Source organism: Lissotriton helveticus, chromosome 5_1, assembly GCF_964261635.1.
Source record: "Lissotriton helveticus chromosome 5_1, aLisHel1.1, whole genome shotgun sequence".
Lineage (NCBI taxonomy): Eukaryota > Metazoa > Chordata > Amphibia > Caudata > Salamandridae > Lissotriton > Lissotriton helveticus.
In genome coordinates this window covers 1,768,338,188-1,768,356,746 of record NC_136065.1, presented here as the reverse complement: position 1 = coordinate 1,768,356,746, position 18,559 = coordinate 1,768,338,188, and the positions used below count along the sequence as shown (strand labels likewise).

The 18,559-nt window shown below is 51.6% G+C and overlaps 1 protein-coding gene across 3 annotated transcripts in view; it reads right to left on the bottom strand.

Annotated features, from left to right (window-relative positions):
* CDC27 (cell division cycle 27) overlaps nt 1-18,559 on the bottom strand; it is a 1,228,661-nt gene that overhangs the window by 496,425 nt on the left and 713,677 nt on the right. For all 3 annotated transcript variants that reach the window (XM_078645032.1, XM_078645031.1, XM_078645033.1), the window contains exon 13: nt 5,941-6,093. In XM_078645032.1, coding sequence (XP_078501158.1) covers nt 5,941-6,093 — 153 coding nt within the window. The remainder of the gene's footprint in view (nt 1-5,940; nt 6,094-18,559) is intronic.

Genomic DNA, 18,559 nt, shown 5'->3' with positions numbered 1-18,559 from the left:
TTGGGTTTTCTTACCAGCTCTGGTCGCGGTCTGTGGGGGATCCTCCAGAAAGACTGCAGGCATCGATTGCAGTGTCGAGGCAGGCCAGAGATCACCAGATTTCAGGTGAGGGTCACCGGGGAGACACCCTCGAGGTGTTGTGCCACTCAAACTTAGTCCGTGGCCTTTGGGTGCAGATTCGTGGATTTGGCCGGAGCCAGAGTTTGTTGGCGAACAAATTCGGTGCTCACAAGAGAAACTCTTGGGTTTGGAAGGCAGGGCAAGTCCTTCGGGTTCTTTAGGGCTGCTGGCTGCAAGACACACCAGGATTTCGCTGGAACAGGTTAAGGTAGGGGCAGGCCGGTAGGGCTGGGGCCAAGTCAGTGGGTGTCCTCTTAGTTTCAGCATGGCTTCTTCGGTCCTTCTTTTTCTGGTCGGTTCTTGTCTGAGGAGGCAAGGTTCAGGGTTGCCCCAAAAAACTAGATTTAGGGGTGGTACAGGTAAGTAAAGGATGGACCAATGGGACCATTCCTTGGGGTGGGTACACCCCCTATTATGCCTCCCGACAGTGGGAGGTGGGCATATGCCTCGCTAGATGGCTGGGTCCTCCCATCTGCAAAATGGCAAGGACAGAGTAGTGCTTCACCTCACTTCCCCCACCTGAGGGGTTGGGATGGCAAAGGTGGGCACACCTCCTTTCCTCACTTGGTTTTCCAGCTGATTCTCCGGCCCAAAGTGGGTGTCCGAACCTGTGGGGCCACTTGCTGGAAACAGCAAATGGCTGGGGTATCTCACAAAGGCGGCAAGCCCTTGAAGCTTCCCGTTCCTGGAACCTGTCCATCCTGGGGGAGGAGGGTTGTGCATTGTTCCAGGCCCCCGAGAGCAGCAGGCTCAACCCAAGGGTCCAGAAACCTGTCTGGTGGTGGCAGCTGGCGAGCAGCCACTCAGCCAGGACACTAGAGTTAGGTCGTTTTTCGCCGTCTCTGCGCATTTTTCATTAAATCCCACACTGGCATCAGTGTGGGTTTAATGTGCTGAGAAGTTTGAAATCAAACTTCCTAGTTTTCAGTAAAGCCATTATGGTGCTGTGGAGTTCGTAATGGCAAACTCCCAACACCGTATACTCTTAATGGCATTACTGCACTTACAATGTCAAAGAATTGGTATAGACACTGTAGGGATACAGGGCTCATGCACCTGTACCCTCACCCCTGCTATAGTGCACCCAGCTAGAGGGGTGGCTGACCTAGGCCAGGGCAGTGGGTTGTAGGCATCACACAGGGAAATGTGTGCCATATCGACTCTTCATTTTGTTCTGCACCAAAACATGCAGCCTTCAAAGGCAGTGTGTGTGTGTGTGTGTGTGTAAAGGTACTGGGCCTCTAAGGGTGGCACAATAAGTGCTACAGCACTTAAAAGCCTTCCCTTGCCACAGTGCCCTTGGTACCAATGGTGACATTTACAAAGGACCGACGTGGCCAAAGAGTGCCAATTGGGTTTGGTTTCAATGCATTGTTAGGGAAAGAGCATATGCCCTGGTTTCCTGGTTGGCAGGAACTCAGGTCACACTCAGTCAAAGTACATCAACTGTTTGGTAAAAAGTGTGGGCAACCTTGCAAAAAGAGGACATTCTATCACTTGTCACTGGAAACTTATGTATTTGAGACTGGCACTGCGTTCTTCTTTAGTTGGTTAGTCCACAGCAATGTAAGAGTTATCAATGTCAATCACCAAGGTTTATGTATGGTAGTTTCCAACTGAACACTGAACATCCCTACATATTTATGTTACAACTTTTCTTCTGTAAGTCTTAATAAAAACACCCCAACTCAAGAACAAAAATGATACCTAGCATGCTCTGTAGTCTGGAATCCCAAAGCGTTTCATTCTACTATGAAGCTGGGTACTTCCTTTAAGACTACCTACCTTTCATCGGGTTAGCAATAAATTCATGCTACAATTTTTGACATCCTGCAGTCATTACCTCCATACAGAAAATATACTACATTACAGCTTAAGAATTGTGTAATGTGAATATGGGGAATTCCAGACTACAGAAGTTTAACACTACCTGTGACCATTTCTCTTACTGTAAAACATCGGTTTGCTTATCTTACAGAATAAGCAGCTCCTAGAAAGCAGTAAATTGCTACACTTGCACTAGTCCATTAATTAGATAAAATTAAAAAAGTAAAAACGTGAGGAATTAAAAATCTGAACAAGTAGACTGTCCTCACATTAACTTATTTAACTTGAAGTACGTCTCAGGTGCATGGCTATTACATGTATTCTTTCACAATCAATGTATCATCTATTATGTAGTCTGTTGAAATGGGCAGAGAGGTTATCACAAGCATTTGCAATGCAATAGGTCTCGCATTTGCGAGAGTTTAAGCTATTGGCATTGTAAATGACAATGCCTTTCATTTATGTTTTAAAAACCAACACGTAAATAAAAGGCGTTGCCATTTACAATGCCAATAACTCAAACTCTCACAACTGCGAGACCTATTGCATTGCAAATGCTTGTTATTTTTGGTATGCGCTGCGCAGTGTCAGTGACGGTCGTCCATGGCTAGTGGGGCAACGCCCCCAATGGACGAACCGCCACGACGAGTGCAGATGAGCTCAGCTCGTCATGAGCATAGAAGAGGTTAAGATTGAGCCAGCTACATTCACATTTATTATTATAGATTCCTTGGCATTACAATATACATTTTTCACTACCTGGCATGATTTAGATGGCACTGCAAATTTTTTCAGGACTGTGAAGCGGACATTCCATGGGACTCTATCGAGAGCCTTTTCCGCGTCCAGCATTATTATTGCTGCTTTAACTTTATTAGTAAAAAATAGACAATAGCTTGGGAGCACGCAGTCTTAAAGGCTACGCGCTCCTCCCCTTAAAGGAGTCGCAATATTGTGGACCTGCATTCGGGCAGGTCCAAGACATGCCTGTAATTAGTTAAAAAATATGATCTCACTTATTTTTTTTTTAAAACTAACAATAAAAACCAATCATGAATATATTTAACAGTTACATATATTCATGAATGCTTAGTTGTTTTAAATATCGTGTGTTATTATTGTGATGTTTTTATGAAGTGTGCTTTGGGGTATCTCAAAATATGAACTGGATGTGAGATCATGTTAAATATTGAGATTTATGCAAGAATGAACTAAAAAGTATAAAAAGTTTTTAATCAATGAGATAATAATTTTGAACTAAACACAGGTGTGCAGGTGTAGTACAGATTACTACTGAAAATCCTCTCAGAACTATAGGAAGCACCTGCTAATCGCAAGGTGCTGTTTGAAGGGGAGCACTTTTGGGTGGTGGACTACAACCGGGCGCCATGTTGCAGCTAGACTGAAAATACAGAGTAAGAATGGGCTCCTGTAGCTGGGATGTCACAGTCTGTTGCAAAATTGTGTAAAAATATCTGAGTTTAACGCACGGTTCCTACAGTTATGTCACAGCCCAGAAGTATGTTCCTGAAGTGATAATCGAAGTAATATCTGAGTCTGATGCAAATTCTAGAATTATTGCCATTGTCTGCAGTGATGTCACAGCCTGACGTCGGGTTGCTGAAGTGATGGACAGACTGACGTCATGTCATCGCAGTGGTAGGATAGTCTAGTACTAAGTTTTTGTAGGGCATTTCACAGTGTGACGTCATGAGCCAGCAGCAGTCTCACAGTGTGACTTCAGGTTCCCTCAGATGTTACAGACTGCAACGGCAAGTGGAACTGACGTCACTGCAGCATAATGACATCAGAGAAAGGAGACTATGCAAAATAGAAAACGCTGCAGCAAGAAAATAAACCAAACACCTGCTTTCCAGAGGCCACGCAAAAACGCCACTTAAATATGATTGCACACATTATTATTAGCAAAAAACAACACGACGTTAATGACGTAAGGAGCCTTTGCTAATACAGACATATAGATTCTTAAAGTGCACGGACAAACTGGTGTCCATTGGCACTAAATTAACCTGCTCTGTTACTATCCACCTCAAAGGTATTTTATTGGCCTTGGAAAGATGAATTACTGATTAGGCCTCTCCGTGTGGTCTGCAGGTTCAGTGCAGAATGTAGCAGCCGCTGTGACAGCCCACTGGACTATTGAGCATAATTGGAACCTGTTATCCGCAGGTCACTCACTGATCTTTGCGTGGAGGTATCAACCCACTGAGCTACTCTCGAGAAAAGGACCAAGGTTCACACAAACATCTGTAGCGCTCTATGCATCAGCGCTTTCCTATTAGGCGTTGAAATAGCCGCCTACGAGTTACACGAAGCATCTCTACCAGCAGCCACGTTCCTGATGGAGAGGACCGACTGGACATTGACGACACCTGCTGTGTGCAGCACTTAAATTGGTAAAGTGCGTCACGAAGCGCTATTAACAAAAAATCAACATTATTGTCTATTTGCAGGGCATGGGACCAGTTGCGCGCTGGCTAAAAACACAGACATGCCGTAAAAGTAAAGTAAACATTACCCCAAACTGAGTTCACTCTAACAATATGTAGGATTACCTCAGATTAAAGCTATTTTACTAGTTGGTTTTACTAGCAGACCCTGCTCGCCTTGCTACCTCCCACCCGCTGCCCCCATGCTAGTTTGGCCCCTTTCACCTGCTCTTCCGCAGGGTCTTAGAGGTGCTGTCTCTCTGCCCCTGGGGCCTTCGGGTCTGGTGGGGTCCCGTCTCCCTGCTGGTTCGTCCAGCGCTGGCCACATCTGGGAGCACAGCAGCCCAGGACAGAAGCAGGGGTGCCCCCTTCCGCTGGCCGGAGCAGTGCAGGCAGAAGGGGGAGAGGCGGTGGGACCTGGCAGCGGAGAGAGGGAGTTTCCATGATTGAGCAATAGGGAGAAACAAAAACCTAACAAGTCCCCGCCGGGCCGCCGCGCTGCCTGCGACGACCCGGAAGCGGTTGGGCAGCCGGCGAATCCCATCGCGGCCCCAACCGGAAGTCCCGCCCCATCGCGGAGAGAGCCACGAAGTCTCCGGATTCAGTCCCGGTCCCGAGATGGGGGACCGGGTGAAGAGCCGCCGGGCACATGGGGAAGGCGGGGCTCTCATGTGGTGAGAGAGCCCCGCAAAGCGCTACCGCCGCCCGAGAGGCAGAACCGCCGCCGAGCACCGCCAGAACAGGTGAGTGTGTTGAGGGAGAGGAGGGGTGAGTGGGGGTGGGGTGTACGCGTGTGTGTCTGTTTGAGTGTGTCTGTGCGTGTGTCTGTCTGTCTGTGTGCGCGTGTGTCTGTTTAAGGGAGGGTGCGTGTGTGTATGCAGCGTGTGCATGTGTGCATGCGTGAGTGTAGAGTGTTTGCGCAAGGGAATGAGGCAGGAGAGGGGCACGGTGCCGTGCGCGCCCACGAGGTCAAAACTGAGCAGATCTGCGCTCGTGCACCCTCTCCTGTCCACATTCCCAAAAACGGGTAGCAATAGTTGTCGAAGCACACTGCTTCAATGCTTACGCATTGAAGCAGGTCGTGCTTCGACCTAAAAACTTGCCACAGAAAAACAGATAGGATTTTTTTTTCATTTGCCTTTCATATTTTAAGGACCATTGCAGAGAGGTGGTATTGACCTCATACACATCTCTGCCATGAAGATCAGCAAGGGAAACATCGGAGTCTGAAATGATTATCAATAACAAACGCAATAAATCTAGACAGATTTCACAGGAGGTCCTCAAGGGATCAGCAAAGGTTGTAAGTGGGGGTGAGTGGATAGGACTTATGAAAGGGAGATTGTCAGGTTGTACAAGGAAATGTCTAGCAGAGAAAGTTAGGACATCAGTGCTAGCCAAAGGTTTTTATGGTACGTGTGTAAACTATCATGCCCAAATATATTCCAACACAGCATGCCAGTGTCGCCTGTACCCCAATGTTTACATCTCACATACCTAATTCCAATGTATTTCAACAACTGAAAAAAACAAAATAGAATACCTCTGGGGAATTTCTATCCATGTCTGTTAAATCCTTTGAAAGGACAGAAAGTGCAACATCCTTCTGCAAGTGCCACAGTGTTGTAGAATATATCTCCATGCCTTCCACTCTATAACTCTCAAGACGACGGACTTCAGCAAAAACTCTTTCAGCCTGGAAGGGGGGAAAATCAATCCAACAATAAACAGTACATCATTCATAGAAACCAGAATATGATAAACAGAGACTATTAAAGAATTTGCACACATTTTCAGAATATAGTGATCTAACTTTTGAGTGGTAAATGGAGTCAATAGATTATTAGAAAACCATAAAGACTTCTATACGAAAATATTCTTTCATAGCTCATAAATATAGAAGGATAATGTTACTTACCAAGTAAACATCTGTTCTTGGCATGTACAGCTGTAGATTCACATACTTTGTATACTCCTGCCATCTAGTGTTAGGTCCGGATGTTTGCAATTTGGTTTTTTTCGAAGAAGTCTTTACCAGTCACAAGGTCGGTGACTCCTCCTTTCAGTGATAGTGCATCGACTCCATTGTTAGATTGTTTCCTCGCAGAGGGTGAGAATGGATTTAGTAAGAACAGAGATGTCCATGCACATGTATGTAGAATAAGACCGAGAACTGCAACACTTACAGGTAATCGGGGAGGCAGTTGGGCGCCTGTGAATCGACAGCTGTACATGGCAAGAACAGATGTTTACTGGGTAAGTAACATAATCCGTTAGAGGCATGTGAGCGCTAGATCACATGCTTTGCATACATTATACAGCAGTAATCTCCCAAAGCGGTGGCTAACCTGTAGCTGTTGGAGTTGTCTGAAACAGTGTTCTTAGTACTGCCTGGCCCACATTAGCTTGTGTTATCGCTAACACATCTACACAATAGTGCTTGGGGAATGTGTGCGGTGTAGAACATATTGCAGTTTTACAAATGTCAACTATGGAGATGTTTCCTAAGAAAGCCATAGTAGCCCCTTTTTTACGAGTGGAATGGGCTCTGGGGGTATAGTTAAAGGCCTTTTTGATTTTGCATAACAAGTTTGAATGCATTTAACAATCCACCTGGCAATACCTGACTTGGATGTGGGACTGCCCTTGTGTGGTGGTGCAAAAGCAACAAAAAATGGTTTGGTTTTACAAAATGATTTTGTCCTTTCAATGCAATATAAAACCGCTCTTCTGACATCTAAGGTGTGTAGCACTTGTTCTGCCACTGAATCAGGTTGAGGGAAGAATACTGGGAATTCAACCACAACCAACTGATTGATATGAAAGGCAGAAACTACTGTAGGTAGAAACTTGGGGTTAGTACGAAGAACTACGGTCTCTGTGAAGTTGGAAAAAAAGGTTCTTCTATGGTTAGTGCCTCTAGTTCACACCCTCTTCTAAGTGAAGTGATTGCAATGAGGAAAGCAGTCTTCCAGGAGAGAAACTGTGGCTCAAATGTATGCATGGGTTCAAAAGGTGGGCCCATTAATTTTGTGAGGACTAATGTTAAGATTCCACACTAGGGCAGGTGGAAGTCTTGGTGGTATAACTCTTAGGTCCTTCCATGAAAGCTTTGACTACTGGCACTTTGAAAAGAGATAAATGTTGCCTATTTTGTAAATACGCAGCTATTGTAGCGAGATGTAGTCGGACTGAAGTGTAAGCTAATCCGGACTGCTGCAAGTGTAACAGATATCAAATTATATTTTGCATTGAAGCATCAAGAGGATTGATGTTATTGTAATAGATAACAAAATGTTTCTATTTAGCTGCATAACAGGCTCTTGTAGTAGGCATTCTAGCCTCTCTGATGATGTTCATACAGACTGGTGGGAGATGGAGTAGTTTCTGTCCTGTAACTTCAGTTCTGTAGTAGGGGTTTCTCTGTTATTCATAATCTAGTGAATAGTCCCGCCCATGTGCGTGGACCCCGGAGCAATCAAAAATAATCTCTTAAAGTGTCGAAAAAATGCAGACCTGAACAGACACTTAAGAGAGAATTAAAGACAGATAATGCAGCCTATAAAAGGCTACACTGTCCAGTACTTCAACTAGAAATTCCACCAAAAAAAACCCACAAAACAGCAAAGCCTGTACAGATTTTCCTTGCTTCAGCAGCAAAAACCCTCTGGAATGATAGAGAGGAGGATCTGGACAGACAAGTCCCATAGGCTGCCATTATGTGGCTCAGAACAGGATACTGTGCCTTTAAGAGAACTTTCCAGAACTTCACAGTATCCCAGAATGCACTGCATGTCCCTTTTACTTTCAGTTCTTATTGAAGGCGTAACACGCCAGACCTGTAGCATTCCTTACATGAATATCTCTCTCCACCGGGGAGGAGGGCGGGCGCTTATGACTATAACAGAGATACCCCTACTACAGAACTGGAGTTACAGGACAGAAACTACTCCTTCTGTAGTAGGGGATCTCTGTGTATAGTCATAATCTAGTGAATAGAATGGCAAGCCCATCCCCTCACCAAAGCAGCGGTGGAGAAACGAGAAATAACACCACTATTGTGCGAACAGATTTCGCAGCGAAGCCTGTCCAACCTGAGCGTCTGCTCTGGCATCAGTGTCCAGGCAGTAATGCTTAGCAAAGGTATGAACCGACTTCCAAGTGGCCGCCTTGCAGATTTCTGCAATTGGAACATTACGGAGCAAAGCGGTCGTGGCAGCTTTGCCCCTGGTGGAATGAGCCTTAGGTTTACCCCCTAAGGTCTTATTAGCTTTTTGGTAACACAATTGTATGCAGGACACAATCCACCTCGAGATGGATTGCTTAGAGATAGCAAGACCTGTCCTGACTGTTCCATAATTGATAAACAATTGGTCCGACCTACGAATATCTTTGGTTTTATCCAGATAAAATTTCAACACCCTCCGCACATCCAGGGAATGTAAAGACCGTTCCGCTAGAGATAAAGGATTCTGAAAAAACATAGGCAAAGTTATAGTCTGGTTGACATGAAAATCAGAAATAACCTTGGGAAGAAACTTAGGGTGAGTACGCATAACAACCTTAGCAGCATGAAATACAGTATAAGGTTCTTGGCAACACAACGCCTGAATTTCACTCACCCTGCAGGCCGATGTAATGGCCACGAGGAACGCCGCCTTCCAGGACAGGTGCTGCAACGAAGCCTTATGAATAGGTTCAAAAGGCTCCTTCATCAACCTGGACAGCACCACATTCAGTTCCCATGAAGGCGAAGGAAGCCTGACAGGAGGAAACACTTTCTTCAAGCCTTCCAAAAAGTCTTTGATCACAGGAATCTGGAAGAAGGAGGTCTGTGAAGGGCATTTCCTGTAGGCAGTCAATGCAGCCAGATGGACCTTAATGGAATGAACATTAAGGCCAGACTGCGCCAGATGTAGAAGGTATGGAAGGATGACATCTTCCTTACACGTCGTTGGGTCATAGTTCTTGGACTTGCACCAGATACAAAAGCTTTTCCACTTGTAAGCATAAGAAGTCTTAGTGGAAGGTCGCTTAGCCTCCTTCAGTATGTCCATGCAATCTTCTGGGAGATTAAGATGGCCATATTGCACTCTCTCAGGAGCCATGCCGCCAAACTCAAAGACGAGAGGTTGGGGTGCAACATCAGCCCCCCGAACTTCGTGAGAAGGTCCGGCCTGCACGGCAACTTCATGTGAGGAAGGAGAGACCGGAGAAGCAGGTCCGTGAACCACCACTGCCTGGGCCATTCCGGGGCAATCAGTATCATCCGCGCCCTGGACTGGGACAGCTTGATGAGAACCGTCGGAATCAGGGGAATGGGTGGAAAAGCGTACAGAAAGCTGTTCGACCAGTTGATCCATAACGCATTCCCCAGCGTCCCCGGCTGGTAGTACCTGGAGGCGAAGTCTCGGCATTTGCTGTTTTCTGCGGTGGCGAACAGATCTACGTCTGGAGTTCCCCACCTTGCGAAGACTTCACCTAGTACTTCGTCGTTTATGACCCATTAGTGGTTTTCCTGAATCAGCCTGCTCAGCGTGTCTGCCTGAACATTCTGCACACCTGGCAGATGGGTGGCCGTTATCGCCAGTCCTCGGGCCAGAAGCCAGTGCCAGATCGCCTGCGCCTCCTGCGACAGGGTGCGTGATCTCGAGCCCCCCTGCTTGTTGAGGTAATACATCGTGGTCGTATTGTCCGTCTGTACAAGCAGAGAGTTGGTCTGGAAGGACGGATGAAAGGCCTTCAGTGCCAAGTGAACATCTCTGAGTTCCAGGAAATTGATGTGGTACGTGGACTCCGTCGGGGACCACGTCCCTTGAATCTGTAAGTCTCCGGAGTGCGCTCCCCAGCCCTGGAGAGACGCATCCGTCACGATAGTCTGAGTGGGAATGTCCTTGTGGAAGGGAACCCCTCTGAGGAGATTCTCCGCTGAACACCACCACTTCAGAGACTGAAGAGCATGCAGAGACAGTCGTATCTTGTCGTCCCAAGATCCTCTCCTCTGGTCCCACTGATCCTCCAAGCACTCCTGCAGCGGTCTCATGTGCAGCCGCGCATGTGGCGTCAGGAAGATACAAGAGGCCATCGATCCCAGTAGAGAAGTCACCGTCCTCACTGTTGTAGAATGAGTGGCCAGAAGAGCCTGAGCCTTCCGACGAAGCAATAATCGTCGCTCCCCTGAAGGAGACACGCTTGCTGACCTCGTATCGATGGTGGCCCCCAAGTACTGAATGCACTGGACAGGAGTCGGGACAGACTTGGACATGTTGATGTGCAACCCCAGCTTGTTCAAGAGAACGCACGTCTTCTGGAAGTGCGCTTGAGCTTCCGAGAAGGAGGAGGCCTTGATCAACCAATCGTCCAGGTACGGGTAGACAAACACCTTGTTCTTCCTCAGGTGTGCCGCTACCACTGCACATGCATTTCGAGAAAGTCCTGAGCGCAGACTTCAGCCCAAACGGAAGTACTGTGTACTGATAGTGATTGGTGCCGACTTGAAATCGCAGGAACTTCCTGTGTTTGTGTGCAATGGGCACATGGAAGTACGCATCCTGTAGGTCTATTGCACACAGCCAGTCTCCCTGTTGCAACTGAGGATAAATCTGATGCAACGACAGCATGCGAAACTTCTCTCTGCGAATCCATTTGTTCGCCTGTCGCAAGTCCAGAATGGGCGTGAACTCGTTTTTGTCCTTCTTGCGGACCAGAAAGAACCGGGAGTACAGACCTCTTCCTCTTTGAGACAGAGGTACGTCTTCTATCGCCCTTTTCCTTAACGGGATATCGGCCTCTGCCTGGAGCTCGCGCAGTTGATACTGCGAGCTGACCGGAGGAATCGATGGAGGAGGGCTGATGAACCGAAGGCTGTATCCATTGCAAACAATATTCAGCACCCACTTGTCCTGAGTAATTTTTCTCCACTCTGCCAGAAAAAGTTGAACGCTTCCCCCCACCGGAGCGGGTAACGGATGAAGGGGAAGTAACCGCTCAGGGTCGAGACCCGGCCGGGCCTTTGTTAGCTGTAGAGGACTGTTGTCCACCTCTACCCTTCTGGCGCTTTTGGAAGGGTCTCCGGAACTGCTGCTGTTGTTGCTGCTGCTGCTGTCCCGAAGACTGGCCTCGTCCTTTCCCCTGTGCACCGAACAGTCTCTGGAACGGGCGGTAGGACTTCTTTTCTTTGGGCTTTTCCAAGCCCACAGCCGTCAGGGTCTCTGCCTCCGCCTTCATGCGGGCCATCTCATCATCGGCATGTTTTCCGAACAGAGTTTCTCCGGAAAAGGGCAGATTGGCCACCCGCTGCTGTGCCTCCGGCTTAAGTGACGTGAGCCTGAGCCAAGCATGGCGATGCTGGTTGATCCCGTGACAGTAACCAGCCGCGCTGATGACCTGGTTTGAAACCAGCATCCCTTCCTTAAGTATTTCTAGGAAGTCCTCCTTCTTGTCACGTGGCAGAAGGTCCGTGAACTGTTCCAGGGAGTCCCACAGGGCACAGCTGTACCGCCCCAGCAAAGCCGAGTCGCTGGAGGCTTTCATGGTCGTGGAAGAAGTTCCACAAGCCTTCCGCCCAGCCGAATCAATCCATCGGCTTTCCTTATCAGGCGGCACGGTGGAGGACGGGGAGGTAGAGTGTACCTTCCTGGCCGCCGTCACTATAACTGAGTCGGGCACTGGGTCCATCCGCAGGAAGGCTGGGTCCGAATCGGTGCTCTATACTTCTTCAGAAGTCGGGAGGGAGCAGCCTTCACCACCGCAGGCGTAAGAAACAGCTCTTTCGCAGGTTCGACCAGCCCTGGCACCAATGGCAGCAGAGGGCGAGACAGATGCTTCTTGTGAAGTGTCTCGAATATCAAGGGCGTCGTAGGTGTAGGAGCGGTCACCGTGATGCCCAATTTCGTAGCCCCCCTCAGGAGAACCTCCTGGAACGTGCTGATGTCGTCCACCGGAGACACCCTTGTCCCCGGGGAATCCGACAAGGTCGGCGAATAGGATCGAGTCCTGGAGGAGTCCGTGCGGGACCTGGACCCTCGCCTCCTATGGCGGCGCCTAGATCTAGTGGAGGATCTGCGCCGACTCCTAGATCTTCCTCTCCATCCGGAGCGTGACCTTGACTTCCTAGGCCTCGGAAGATCCGCCGGTTCCACCGGAGCGGGCGTCTTAGGCGTGGCCGGGGCCTGCGGCTTAGGGGTCCCCTTGGGAGGTGTCGGAAACCTGGGCAACGAAAACGACCTTGGAGGAACCGGAGGAGGCTTCAGGGGCACCTGAGGTTGAGGTACGGTTTGCGGAAGCGGAGGCAAAGGCGGAGGGGTAGGAACCCTCGGAGGGGGACCCCTCGGCAATGGCGGCGGAGGCGTAACCTGCGAAGGCGTATACACCTCGAAATACACCGAGCCCGGTGATGCACCATCAGCCTGGGGCGTCGGAGAGCCTCCCATGGCATCAGGCCTCCTCTCTCGCTTCTTCGACGTCGAAGAACGGTGACCAGACGGCGACCGTCGTCCATCCCTCGACGTCGACTTCGTACGCCTCGACGTCGATCTCTCGTGTCTCGACGACGACCTCTTGTGCCTCGACGGTGACCTCTTGCGCCTCGACGGCGACCTCTTGCGCCTCGACGGCGACCTCTTGCGCCTCGACGGCGACCTCTTGCGCCTCGACGGCGACTTCGACCGCCTCAACGGCGACCTCGACCGCCTCAACGGCGACCTCTTCCGCCTAGACGTCAGACCACTGCTCGACGACGAGGATCCCCTCGACGACGATGTTCTCCTCCTCTTCGCCGATGGAGAACGGCGGTGTCGCTTCGACGGCGAGCGCCGACGCCGGGCCCTTCGACGTCGATCACTCGACGTCGAGACCGACGAGGATGACGACGAAATCGTCACTGGAGACTTCGACGGCGGTCTGTGCACATCCCTCGACGTCGAGCTTCTGGGGGGACGGGGAACAGACCGCAGTCATTCCTCTCAACTTCGTGGTCTCTGCAATCGACCCAGACGGAGAGAGGGCACGTTTGCTGGTCTTCCTGCCCCTGGGGAGCCCCCCAGAGGCCTCAGCATGGGTAGAAGGAGCCCCTCCAGACCCACCTTGTGCCTTCAGCCTTCTTTCCTCGAGTCCCTGCAGCCTGATCTTTCTTTCCTTCAGGGTCCTGCCAGAGAAGCCCTGACAAATTTCACACTCCTCAGGAACATGGGATGAGGGAAGGCAGAGGATACACACCTCATGGGAATCCGATTTGGCCTTCTTCCTGGAGCACTCCGGGCATTTGTCAAATAATGCAGGCATATTTGACATAAAAAAGGAGCAAAACCCAAGAAGAACAGCACTAAAGTACTATAGAAGCACTCAAAACAAAATTAATAGTGAAAAATCACCAATAAACCCTTGAAAAGGGAGAGCTCAATGCTCCAGGGTCCTGCTTGCAGGAGCCGGAAAAAAGAACTGAAAGTAAAAGGGACCCTCCTGGTCACTCCACCTGTCGCACGGTCCCCGTGTACCAGGGGCCCCCTGCTGCCTGACGCCTGCCTGCCAGGCCTCCCTGCTGCCTACCTCCTGCCCCTGCCTCGCACGTTCCCGCGTGCCAGGTCTCCCTGCTGCCGGCTGCCTGACCCCCGACCCCGCCATCGCACGGTCTCCGGGGGCCAGGTCACCCTGCTGCCTGTCTGATCCCTGCCTCTGCCTCTTGCCCGCTGCCTGCTAGGGACTGCCCTCAGGCCTCCCCCCTCGCCGCTCCGCCGTTTTTTCCCGCCTCTCCTTCCCGCCACCCCTCCTCCTCCCGCCCCGCCGCTGCCCCCCTGCTACCCGACCCCTTACTTTCCTCGACCCTCATTTGCCGCTCCCTCCCGCCTCCCAGCTGCCCCTCCCTCGCTCCACCCCCCCCCACTCTCCACTTATGGCAGAGAGGCAAACGCGCAGCGTTGACGCGCAGCGGGCGCGCCGATTGTGCACCGAAGGCGCGCCAAAGGTAAGCCCGTCTGTGCCCGTCCGCGCCCAGTGCCAGGACCCTTGGCCCCCGCAGACACCAGCCCACCCACCGGACCTACGACGCCTCCGAGTTCAACGCACTCAACGCCGGCCGGATCCCTGCTTGCTACCGAGCCACCCCGAGGCGCACCCTCGGACCTTTCTGCTGCCACTCCTGCAAGTTCACCTGCATCCGGACCTGCACTACACCAGCACCGACCAAGACGAGCACCAGCAGCAGCCACCTGAAGTGCATCCTGCTCAACACCCGCTCCGTCCACAGACACGCCGTCGAGCTTTGGAACCTGATCGACACTACATCCCCAGACGTCGCCTTCCTCACGGAAACCTGGATGAACGCCTCCTCAGCGCCCGCCATCGCCATCCCGGACGGCTACAAGATCATCTGGAGGGACCGCGTCAACCAGACAGGAGGAAGCATCGCCATCATCCACAGGAACACCATCCGCATTACCGACGACACCCTCGCACCCACCGAACACCTGCACTTCCAGATCCACATCAACCCCAAGACCACCCTCAGAGGCGCCCTCATCTACAGACCCCCGGGACCACGCACACAATTCAGCGAAGACATCGCCGACTTCATCAGCCCGTACGCCCTCCCCTCCGCTGACTACATCCTCCTCGGGGACCTCAACTTCCACCTGGAAAACAACAACGACCGCAACACCACCACCCTGCTGGACAACCTCGCAAACCTCTGACTCGAGCAGCTGGTTACCACCCCCACCCACTACGCCGGACACACTCTCGACCCCCTTTTCTCATCTAGCAAGGACATCACCTTCAGCCACGCCACCGGACTCCATTGGACGGACCACAGCTGCGTCCACTTCAGCTTCAGAAGGACCACGATCCACCACTACCAGCAACAGGTTGCACGCAGAAGCTGGAACAAGATCACAGCCGACCAGCTCGCAACTTCCCTGAGCAAGAACCCTCCCACCGGCGCAACGAACCCCAGCCAGGCGGTCACCAACCTCACAAAGTGGATCAGCAACTGCGCAGACGACCTCGCCCCTCTGAAGACCCTGCCTAGCAGACCCGGCAGCAAGAAAGCCCCATGGTTCACCGTCGAACTGAAGAGCTCCAAGAGGAACTGCCGAGCCCTCGAGAAAGCCTGGCGCAGAGACCCAACTCCGGACAACATGACTGCCCTCAAGCTCGCCACCCGAAAACACCACCAACTGATCCACGCCACCAAGAAAACTGCATTCAAGGAACGACTGGACAACAATGCACACAACAGCAAGGAACTCTTCAACATCGTTAAAGAGCTCTCCAACCCCAACGCCGGAAACAACGACATCACCTCTTCACAAGACCTCTGCAACTCCCTGGCCTCCTACTTCTACAACAAGATCGCGGACATACACAACAGCTTCAGCACTCAACCGACACACGCCACGACCGAACCACCGCCCCCCACCACCACCCTCCGCGCCTGGACCCCGATCAGCACCGAAGACACCATCCGCACGATGAACTCCATCCACTCCGGATCTCCGACCGACCCTTGCCCTCACCACGTCTTCAACAAGGCCGACGCTCTCATCGCACCCCACCTGCGGGACATCATCAACACCTCCTTCGACACCGCTACCTTCCCGGAGAGCTGGAAGCACGCCGAACTCAGCGCTCTACTGAAGAAACCATCAGCCGACCCCACCGACCTCAAGAACTACAGCCCCATCTCGCTGCTCCCATTTTCTGCAAAAGTCATCGAGAAAACCGTCAACAAGCAGCTGGCCGCCTTCCTCGAGACGAACGGATCCCTCGACCTCTCGCAGTCTGGATTCCGGGCCAACCACAGCACCGAGACTGCCCTGATTGCAGCCACCGATGACATCCGAGCCCTGCTCGACAACGGAGAAACAGCGGCCCTCATCCTACTAGACCTCTCCGCGGCTTTCAACACTGTCTGCCACCGCACCCTAGTGCAGCGCCTCAGCAACGTCGGAATCCAGGAGAAGGCACTGGAATGGATCATCTCCTTCCTCGCCGGAAGGACACAGAGAGTCCGCCTCCCCCCGTTCAGGTCAGAAGCCACCGAAGTCATCTGCGGCGTTCCTCGAGGCTCCTCGCTCAGCCCAACCCTCTTCAACGTCTACATGAGCCCCCTCGCAGCCATCGCACGCCAACACAACCTCAACATCATCTCCTACGCCGACGACACCCAGCTGATCCTCTCCCTCACCAACGACCCCACCGCCGCCAGAGCCAACCTACACGAAGGGATGACAGACGTAGCCAAGTGGATGATGAACAGTCGCCTGAAACTGAACTCGGACAAGACGGAAGTCCTCATCCTGGGATCTTCACCCTCCGCCTGGGACGACTCCTGGTGGCCCCCCGCCCTGGGCAGCACACCCAAACCAACAGACCACGCACGAAACCTGGGCTTCATCCTGGACGCCTCCCTCTCCATGACCAGACAAATCAACGCAGTCTCCTCGTCATGCTTCAACATCCTGCGCATGCTACGTAGGATCTTCCGGTGGATCCCCACCGAGACCAGGAAGACGGTCACCCAGGCCCTCGTCACCAGCCGTCTGGACTACGGCAACTCCCTCTACGCCGGTACCATCGCCAAACTCCAGAAGAGACTCCAGCGGATCGAGAACGCCTCAGCACGACTCATCCTGGACAACCCCCGTCGCAGCCACATCTCCGGACACCTGAGAGACCTGCACTGGCTCCCGGTCAACAAGAGAATCACCTTCCGTCTCCTCACCCACGCACACAAAGCCCTACACAACCAAGGCCCCGGATACCTCAACAGCCGTCAGTTGTCCCCGAGCCTGTGTCCACTGATTCGCCAAGCATTCTTGGAGAGGACGCATGTGCAACCTCGCGTGCGGGACTATGAAAATGCAGGAGGCCATCATGCCTATCAACTGCATGAACACTGTCGCTGGCAGGGAGTGTTGCGGTCTGAACCTCTGGATCAGTGACTGAATGCTGTTGATCCTGGCTGGGTTTGGCTGAGCCATAGCAGTCAGGGTGTTTATTGTCGCGCCCAGATACTGCCGCAGATGGGCTGGTTGAAGGTGCGACTTTGGGTAGTTGAGCGAGAACCCCAGACTGTGCAAGAGTTGAATAGTGTGGGACATGTCCGCGGCGCACTGTTGTTCCGACTTTGCTTGAACAAGCCAGTCGTCTAGGTACGGGTAGACGTGTATGTTCTGCCTTCTGAGGTGCGCCGCCACTGTCGCCAGACACTTTGTAAACACTCTGGGGGCAGTAGTTACCCCGAAGGGTAGTACTTTGAACTGATAGTGCCTGTTTTGAATGGTGAACCGGAGGTACCGTCTGTGGGATGGGTGGAGTGGGATGTGGAAATAAGCATCCTTGAGGTCTAAGGTTGCTAGGAAGTCCCCTTGATTTAGCAGGGGTAGAATTTGTTGCAGTGTCAGCATGTGAAAATGTTCTGACAGTATGTACATGTTGAGGGGGCGTAGATCCAGAATAGGTCTGAGGGATCCGTCCTTTTTTGGGATGAGGAAGTACAGGGAATAGACTCCTGTGCCTTCCTCTTCCACTGGTACGAGCTCGATTGCACCTTTTTGCAGCATCACCAAGACTTCCTGCTGCAATAAGTGCAAGTGCTCTGCCGACATAGGACGGTGCCTTGGGGGAATGTTGGGAGGAGTGGACGTTAACTCCAAACAGTAACCGTATTGGATAAGTTTTCGCACCCACCTGTCTGTAGTGATGGATGTCCAGACTGGCAGGAACTGCTGGAGTCTCCCCCCGACAGGTGTTGGGTGGTCGGGGGCAGTGACAGAGAGTCACTGTTTATTGGAGGCAGAGGAACGTGAGTTGTTGTTTCCTCTGCCCCTGCCCTTGGCACTGTTACCTCTGTATCCTCCTCTACCCTGCTTGGGGTAGGAGCATTGTGCAGTTCCCTTTGAAAATTGTGATTGTTGACCCAAGTGTCCTCTGGTAACACCACGTGCTCCTGAGCGACGAAAAGTGCCGCCCCTAAACTGTTGTGACTGAGGTGCCCCCATGGACTTAGCAGTCTCGTTGTCTTTCTTAATCTTTTCAAGTGTGGTGTCTACATCTGGGCCAAACAGTCTGTCAGGATTGAGAGGCTGGTTGAGGATAGTAGTTTGGATGTCAGGCTTAAAACCAGATATACGAAGCCAAGCTTGTCGCCTCAGCATGACGCTAGT